The 9,533-nt window shown below is 37.0% G+C and overlaps 1 protein-coding gene across 1 annotated transcript; it reads right to left on the bottom strand.

The window, feature by feature from the left end:
* Nucleotides 1-661: 661 nt before the first annotated feature.
* On the bottom strand, nt 662-9,225 carry KRR1 (KRR1 small subunit processome component). The gene is made up of 10 exons (XM_075209553.1): nt 9,101-9,225; nt 7,668-7,846; nt 7,197-7,331; nt 5,551-5,676; nt 5,387-5,470; nt 5,059-5,115; nt 2,451-2,621; nt 1,453-1,530; nt 1,255-1,348; nt 662-971 (listed from the first exon to the last, which is right to left on the bottom strand). Exons 1-10 carry the CDS (start codon nt 9,165-9,167, stop codon nt 832-834), a joined length of 1,131 nt encoding a protein of 376 aa, XP_075065654.1. The 5' UTR covers nt 9,168-9,225; the 3' UTR covers nt 662-831.
* Nucleotides 9,226-9,533: the final 308 nt, after the last annotated feature.

The raw sequence follows: 9,533 nt of genomic DNA on the forward strand, positions 1-9,533 counted from the left end.
TATGAGAGTGGGGAATGACTGGTCATATAATATGTAAAAAAAACAAACATCTTTTGAGAAGGATTCCAAACACTGCTCTATTGAACTTCCACATCTAAAATGTAAAAGCAACGCCAATTCCTCATATATTGTTTTCCAACTGATCATATCCGCAAGCTGGGATGAACCATGCTACAGGCAAAATCATCATATCTTGGCAATTACCAGTTACATTTCAGAAAAACATTCCCCCATTTACCAGAACTCTGCTAGGGCCAAAAGAAATTGGTAGTACTCCCTAACATAAGCACTTGTGTGGACTCTTCTTGTGTTGACATTCAAGAGCAGTTTGGGAAAATAAAACAAAATGATATCACACTGTATTCTTCTAACCCAGGTGCTGATTGTCAAGTCTGGGACACAATGCATTGGGAGTGCTTATGAGAGCGAGTTCCCTCAAAACTACATGAGTCCCTGGCATGGGAAAAATACAGGTCTGCTGTTCGGTGGAAAGCAGGAACTCTGGTCAGCTTTAAAAAAAAAACAAAAAAAAACCTCACAACTTTTTTGGGTGCAATTATCTGCTAAAGAGGTTGTACACTCCCCATTACATTAAATGAGTTACACTCAACTAAATGTTTCCCTCCCCTTTCAAACGCAATGATTGCCATTTAATGCAAAAGGGTGTGCAACAAGTTTATTGACGACAATATAAAAGATCACGAGATGGGCTATCTTCTTCGAAGAATTATATATTATTAGATAAAAAACAAAACATAAAAAATATCTTCCATCGAGTAAGAGAAGCAAACACATTGCAGGATTCCCGTTCACAAAACCCAACCAATACGATCATTTCTTCTTCTTCTTCTTGTCAGAGGCCAACAATTTCTGTTTTACTTCTGCTTCAGGGAGGGCTCCAAGCTTCTTGGTTTTTGCTCTTTTTACCTTTTCTTTAATGGCATTCACATCGATCTTGGTGGAAGTGGAAACTAAAGTGTAACATACATTGAATTAGACATTTGTATTCTTAACAAAAGTTTGTTTTTCAAACCTACAAATAAAAACAGAATCTAATCCATTCAGAAGGAAAATTCACTTGCAGCAATACCCACTACACTAATTGTCCAGTTAGGCTAATGTTATTGTGTGCCCATGTATTTTAACCTTCAGAAGACCACATCACGTAACAGGAGGAACTTGGCATTTACAATGCTTGTTAGGGGCAGGCAAGTGAATAAGTGCTAAAAAACAAAATCAAATCATTCTTATTACCTTCTTGTTGCTTTATAGCAATCTTTTCTTCTGGAGGGATAAATGCTTTGTTTCTCTCTTCCTGTCTTTTTGACACTGCTTCAGCTTGTTTGTTCTGGATGGAAAAAAAGTAAAAATGGACAAAGTATTTTCACAAAAGGGAAGTTTAAAAAACAAAACCAAAAATTGTACATAGATGCACCAACAACAATTAGTCACCTTTACTTCGTCCAATTTCTTCCTCCTCTTCTGGCTCTTCTTCAAGAAGTAATCGCCACTTGCAAGTTCTTTGTCAATCTGTCAACCAAAACAGCATAGTTAAAGCGGATTCTAATTCAAAAAGATACACTACAAAATTTGAACAGATTTTTTCATCATGGTTGGAATATGCTGGTCCTGTCACATACAGCTTTTTTAACAAGAAATGGCGTTTGTTATTTATCAGGGGGGACCCCAAACGGAGGATAAAGAGAGTAGATACCTGTATGTAGAAAGTGTAAATTTGCAAAAATTAGAAACATTTTTATGCACTAATATATACTAATGAGCATCGCTGCTAATTATATTAACAGCCTTGGAAAACACTGCACCTAATTTACGAACCGCACTGGATGCTCAGGGCAAAACGTATATTTTGCATTGCTGCATATAGTTGGGTCACCCAGCGCCCATCAAGGTATATGCCTTGGGAAACTTGAAGCTGAACAAGGCTTGCAGTATGGTGTAAATTAACAACAGGACAGTTTCTATTACATGTGGTACTTTGCCCAACGTTAAACAATGTTTAAATACAGAAAAGTGCACTTCTTCACAACTGGTAGGTGCAAAATATAGTCCATTGGAAGTAAAGAGTAAATGGAGAGACTGGATCTTTACTAGCTCAGAGCGGATGCAAAACACAAGCTCTTATGCAGAGTGGAAACGGTAGTGCACCGTCCTTTGAAATAAGTACTTTCTACTCCTTAATGCAATTTCAGTAACTCAGCTCTGCCAAATGAATTCTCTTTTTTACACTGCTCCTCAAATCTAGGAACATTGGTGCGTCCATTCCTCAAACTTCTCCACAAACATTGTTATCTTGCCACACCTAACCAATTAGAGGAGCATATACAGCAATATGTGGAACTAAGAATTCCTGCAAAGGCATAGATGTAGGAGTTTTAAAAAGTGAAATATGTAAATAATGTGAATGGAAGAATTAAGAAAAAGTACTGTACCTTGCTATCTGGCTGTGGCGGAGGGAATGGTGTATACTCTTTCTTTATGTTTTTCTTTTTTGGTTCTTTCCTCTTGCTCACATTCTTGTGCTTGAACTTTGGTAGAAACCGGTCCCAACTTTTTGATCTCAGTTCTGGGTCTTTTGCCAACTCTCTTTTGATCATTAAAGCCTGAAAACATGACAAACAGGAATTTAGCATCACAAAGCATTAAATCAACATGTGACACACAATCTTTATGTTACGTTGTTCCCCTATCTGGAATTTAATCCTTTAAGCTGCCAGAAGTTTGTGAGTTTCCTGGATTCCACCGCTTGACTATCAAGCTCAAAAAGGAAATAAATGTTTATGTCATATACAGTAATAACCTTGTTTCAGACAGAAAGCATTACAATCCTAAAACCTGCTTATAGGACCAAGTGACAGATGTTGTGAAAGAACTTAACCAGGTAGTAGATTCCAGTAAAGGGGGACTTGGTAGAAGAAGGCACTGTCTCCAGATTCCTTATTGAATTTAGTAAACATTAGCAGCCTTCTGGAAGTAGATCTTAGTTGATAAGTGATGTGAACTGCAGGGTAAAAAGTATTTGCAGGTATTTGGGTGATTTGTCCAGCAAAATAAACGCTATGTCTTTATACTAGCCAACCTAAATCTGATATCGTCACAATTGTAGGGATTGAATTGTGATGTGTAACAAGCTTGGCGAAGTGAATTTGGAAGATTGTACCATAAACTACATCACCAGGCATTTCTTCATATTCTTAATGCATGGAAAAATATGAATGTTTACTTTGATCACTATAAGCTCATTCACAACATACTGAAGTGTGAACATATGAATTGGTGATTATAGTTTGTTGGGAGAAGTGTTGTACAGGCATACATACCTTATCACCAGATGGTCTAAATTTAGAATTTGAATTATAATGGTTTCTAGAAATGTACTATTTCCCTTGGATTGATGTGATATAAATATGATTGGAATCGAGGGAATTAGATATCTATCAATTCCTTTTTAAGTACCACCTTCTAATCCTATTTTTGAAGATAATTACTCCATGACATCGTTTATGATCACAGAGTCCCTGGAAAATCTTAGCAATTTATCTAAAGAATGTTTTTTTTTTCACATTAGGATTATTCAAGGCATAGGTGGAAACCCTACAGATACGCAAATTGGCTGTAGAACTTTTAGTGCTCGGTAACCTATTCATTTTTTATACAGCATGGTCAAACAGGGCTTCTCAGTTTACGGCACATTGATACCATTGCTGCCTCACAGCAGTAGGGCCATGGGTTCTATTCTGACCTGGGCACTATCCATGTGTACTTAAGCCATAAGTTCCTTCACAAGGTTCCATTGTCACCAACAAGCCACCAAAACACATCACAACTCTCTCCATTCCACTCCACTCCCATTCCACTAATGGAATGGAAAAAAACTTGCTTTCATGCAGCCAGTTTGTTACTGAGAGCGCCTTGTTATACACGTAATGGATGTTTATATTGCATACTAATGTATATAGTGGCACCATGCTCCCTGCATTCCAATAATTTGTACTGACACTGCCTCAATAAATATGTTGAAAAAATACATAATTCTGGTTCCAGTTAAACCATGCCAATAATGATGAAATACAAAAGTATTCACAAATGTGTTTACAATAGTGTCAGAGAGCATCAAGTTATCCTACCATACTAAATTTTCTGATAGCAAGAGAGCACAAATAGATTATTAATGATCTTTCAAACATTTGCAGAATTTGAAGGATATTGATAAAAAATAGTCAAAGTAATGTTGGACTTTTACTACTTGTGTTTGCCTAGTGCATGTATTCTGCGCATGCCTATAATAATGTCTATTGCTTCCATAAGGCATCTCTATATTGGTAAAAGTCAACATGGCCTGAAAAAACGCGAGGAAGCGATGGCCACACACTCTAGCTCTGTGAAATAGCAAATAGGTATTTCAGAATTTTATTTTAGTTTGAAATTACTCAAATGCAGAATTAATGTCAGATATCAAATTTATTCTATATCAGGGACAGTTGTTTACAGCTCAACAAGCAAATGTTTAAGGTTAGTATTGCAAGATTACTAAAAACCTTCAGGTAGAATAACAGCAAAGTGGATTCAGCTAGGATTCACACTCCAAAAACATACTAGTAGGTTAATTGGCTGCTTTCAAAATTGACCCTAATCTCTCTCTTTGTCTGTCTGTGTATGTTAGGAAATTTAGACTGTAAGCTCCATTGGGGCAGGGACTGATGTGAAGGAGTTCTCTGTACAGCGCTGCGGAATCAGTGGCGCTATAAAAATAAATGAGGATGATTTTTTACAAATTTCAGATATTTTTACTATTGAAAGCAGACTATTTAGATGTTATAAAAAAAACCTGTTTGTATTAGGTCAAAGTGAGAACTTTATAAATAAAAATAAAATAAAACTGCAGACCATAAAAAAAACAAAATCTTGATTGGATTTTTTCACACAAATAGAAAAATTTATATCCTTGCAATACTTGTATCCTGCATCTTAAATTGGCCCTTTCAAATCTACACAAAGCAACAACAAAACAAATATACTGAACTCCAAAAACACATTTACCTTGATGTTGTATATTGGGTGGATATTCTTCATTGTATCGAGAACTACTTTCCTAACCTGTAATAAAGTAATAGTGATGAAAAAATAATACTTTTATGAAAACAGTAAAGTTATAAGCAAGGGAGACATCTTGAATACTATTACTGCTATTGGCAGATTGATATAAAGTAGCATTAGTGCAGAAAGGAGTTACATATCTGTGCCAAACTACAAAAATATATTTGCAACTCCTTATTTATGAATGTTTTATGAATCAATTAATAGTCTTCTTCATCCATAAAGAGGAAAAGAACGATAGCAGTGAGAATCAAAGCTTTATTCGGTTTACCTCTTTAAGCCCATTGAACGGTCCCAGAGCAGACACTGTGTTCCCTTGCACCATTATGTAACAGTTTGTGAGAAGCTCCAGAGCCTGGATGAAAACAACGGAGTAAATAAGCACTCCCATGACATTATAGAAAATACATTTACTTCATGTACATTGTGACATACCTTTAAAGTTGATCCCTTAGGTCCAAGGAGCCGCTGTCTCCTCTTAATAAACCTTTCCCTGTTTCGAACTAATGTGCCAATTTTAATAATATCGCAGGCCATGTCATCTTGGAGGATTCTCACAGCCTGAGGGGAAAGGAGAAAGTGAAATTATAGTACGCTATCTTTGAATGCTGTTTCATATAAAACAATAACATACTTCCTATTTATTGCAAATACAATGCAACCTGTGCAAGGCTCTTTGAATTACAGATTGTATTGTTATCACAAGGAAAAGAGATGGCGATGAAAGGACAAAATCATGCTGAGGCCTGCAAAAATGACCGAGATACCAGACGACAAACCCCATCTTATATGTAATTAGAACATGGAAGTCACATCACATTCAAAGCTTATCATGATGATAAGCAGCTGGGAGCGAACATGCTGTCAAACTAAAAGTATTGACTATCCTATACTTTATCTCTGCAAAATATAGGGCTCTAAATAACTACATTATCGTGCTGTATATTGCCCATGACAACAATTTGGTAATACAATTTGAAGCCAAAATAGGCTCAAATAACAGAGAGCGTCAAATAACAGAGAGCGTCAAATAACAGAAGCATGGATACAAGCAATGATAGTATAAGGTGTACATTCCAAACAGTATAGTGGATTAGGAAAATTAAAATGTCAGATAAAAAACTACTATAAAATAGTGAAAAACATACATATGGAGGCTAAAGTAGCCCTAAAACTGAAGTTTTATTATCCCAAATCATCCTAATAGAATTCAGTGTAATGGAGAAAAACAATATTTTGGGCGAGTAGTTATTTTGATTAGGCAGCTGGAAAAATGTCAGCAGCTCATGTTTATATAATATTATCTGGTTATAGATACAAATACTTCCTAACACACAATTTCTAAAATTCCAGGACAGAATTAAAGAGTCAAAACTGTGGTACCTGTAACTCAACCACAAAAGCCAGGAAGGTGATTTCCTTTAATACACATACTATGCCTTTAGGGAATAACTAGTTTATGTAAAACAACAAATACCGCTTTCATACTGAACACGGGTCTGCCCAGGATCTTCACGGCAACATCACAAGAGGAGCTCTGATTGGCTCCTTTTGTGATGTTTTTTTTTTTTTTACTTTACCATTGTGTCTGGTGAGACCTGGGTTAAAAAACCCGGGTTGAACCATTCATAGTGCAGGTTTTCCGGGGCAGAACCGGGAATTACCCCACCAAAAGAACCAGGTCTAATTCCCGAGTCGTCTGTGCTTGTCTCGGCAAAAACCCGGGTTCTTGGTGCAGTATGAATGGGGTATAAGCTAAAATTTGAGATGTTTTCAAATTATTTACTGTGCAGCGTCTACTGTACCTTAGCTCATCTTTCCATTTTATCAAAAATAGACCAAATAAGCCACTCAAGCATTTTATACCCTTAGTCATTTTTAAACATACACTTAATTTAATATGTGTATCTACAAATGTGTCAAGTAGGTGCATTTAGTACACATACATGTTATTTACATTAAATATATATACTACTGTGATTAGACATGATCTACTTCAGCAGTATAGGAGTAAAAATTGTGGTTTTTATCTCTAAAAGACACAGAAAGTGCAAATGTATTACGTATGAAAAACTACTCACCTGTTCAAAAGGCACACTTCTGGCTAGCAGCTTTATTAGGTCTCGCGCTCGTACAATAACGTAGGGATCAAATGTCTTTTTTGTAGTGGAAACAGTCATACTACCTTCAATTAAATCTAATTCTGCTTTTACAAACTGAAAGAAACAAAATATGTAAATAGTGGTTTACAAACTGTACAATGCATAACTAAAACATAAATATATCATAAAATATTGTTTAAAATCTAAATGTAATAGACTTACAAATGCATATATATCTTACGACTTGCACATAAAACCTAGTGGATTTTATTTCAGCATAGAGTGTGTGTCGTATATGTTGTATCCTTGAATGTGATGTTTGGCACTAGTAAATGATTATTAACCGATGAAATGGTGTTACTTTAAATTGCATCCAGTGCACTGTGGAATTAAAACCTCCACATGAACCCAACCACCAGGACCTGCATTTATAGTTTTACAGATACTTACACACTCACTTAGCGCTTTCTGGACCAATGGCCAGCATTCTTTCAGGTAAGCTTCTCTATACTTGGGGAACAAAGTGGCAAAGCTGCTCTCTTCCAGCAGTCCCTTGGGATTATGTTCTTTAGTGAATGGCTCTTCTTTCCAGCCATCTGGGACTGTGAGAAGTTCAGATTCATCTACAGCTGAGGAAAAGCAAAATTAATACAGGGTTAACTCTCCATACACAACAATCACAGGCTAGGACAAATAAGATAATTTTGTATTATACTGCAGTGGAATAGAGTAAGGCAATTCATTAAAATCTCAAATGACTGAAGACCAACATGTTCATTACTGCTGCAGTGTTTACCATGTAGAACAGTGATGGGCAAACTGATAAACTTCAAGAGCCACACATGCAGCCCTCTAACATTCGCAAGGGCTGCACATTACCCTTAATCTCAATAATTAACAAGTGTTATAACTGTAGAAAACAAATCTGATACTTCAAAATGACCAGATATTTCAACAGCTTTTGTGTGCAACAACTTTGCAGGACATGTGAATAATAGAGCTGCCTGAATATCCCTTACTTTGCTTTAATAAATGACATAGCTCCTTCCATCTCATAAAGGAAGGAGTGTGTGTTGTGAAGACTGCCTGCCCTTCCTCCTCTTATCGCAAAGTTGCTGCATGACCTCAGTATCTTTTGCAGAGATGGTGACATGATGTGAAAATCAGCTGCTCCCGCAAATAATTAAATCAAATTCAGTCTTCTCTGTTTTATAAACCATTGAACTTCAGCTGCTGCCCCATTTCTTATTCAGTAAGAGCTACTAGTAAGGATTAAGATCAGCAGGGCATGACAGAGAAAAGGGGCTTAAAGCAGATAAAAAGGACCAATTGGGGCATAAAGTAGGAAATAGCTGTGTGCCATAATTTAAGGCTCTGAAAGATACATACAGCCCTAAGCCCACCTGTTGCCAGTCACTGAATTATTGTGGAAGGTCCAATGTATAATACAGTGTACATATCAACCATACTATCAGATACTCACCAAGTTTTCATAAAACAAAAACCAAAACAAAATAGTGCCCAGTTGCTGTGTATCCATAAAAGGTATGTGTGCCTTAATACAAACTTCAACACAACCAAAAGAAATGATTATAATGCAACCCACCACATAACATATGTATAACATTGGTAAGGAAGAATAATCAAAACCTGAAACTGCACACTACAATTGAGCACTAGGAAGGGCAGAATGGAAGTGTTGCACAAGACATACTAGAGGTGTACTTTGTGAAGTAACACCATAAAGCGCAGTATAGGGACAGTGGTCTGCAGACAGCCCGCAGTATGGCGCACACATGTTGAGGCTTTACAGATCACGCGAGTTTCGCGGTGCTTCTACACCTTTGCTATGGTGGCGGTTGTGTTCCGTGTGCTCTACTCACCGGGCTGGGTTTCTCTCGGCCTCTTCCTACCGGTACCTGACCCCACACCTGGAGCGTCCTCCGCCATGCTGCCGACAGCCGGCTACAGCACGTGACCTAAACACACAGTGTGACGCCAAATACTGCCCGGCAGTCAACACAAGAAGGAATAATGTGTTCCGGCTTCCCTTACAACTAGGCTAATTGTATCAGTACGTTGTATGGTACCAGTCTCTAGAGTACGAATTCCACAGGAGGAATCCGCTCTGAAATTGCTACAGTCATACTGCTGATTACACGGGATATGGCCTATATTTGCAAACCTATACTACGTTATCTGCTTTTAATACTTATTATACTGATTTTTTGTTTAGCATCTGGCCAATGAGTGTCTGGGAGTTTTTATTTCTTGTTAATTGTGTAATGATTTGCCCTACTCTTATGAGCATCTAGA

The sequence above is a fragment of the Mixophyes fleayi genome, chromosome 4, assembly GCF_038048845.1.
Source record: "Mixophyes fleayi isolate aMixFle1 chromosome 4, aMixFle1.hap1, whole genome shotgun sequence".
Taxonomy (NCBI): Eukaryota; Metazoa; Chordata; class Amphibia; order Anura; family Limnodynastidae; genus Mixophyes; species Mixophyes fleayi.

Bases quoted from the DNA above. Each gene is read 5' to 3' on its own strand.
- KRR1 (XM_075209553.1), bottom strand. From the start codon at position 9,167: ATGGCGGAGGACGCTCCAGGTGTGGGGTCAGGTACCGGTAGGAAGAGG. The intron at 7,332-7,667 runs GTAAGTATCTGT...TGTTTCTTTCAG, and splicing joins AGAAAGCGCTAAGTGAGTGT to TTTGTAAAAGCAGAATTAGA. The intron at 972-1,254 runs GTAATAAGAATG...GTTACACTTTAG, and splicing joins TGCTATAAAGCAACAAGAAG to TTTCCACTTCCACCAAGATC.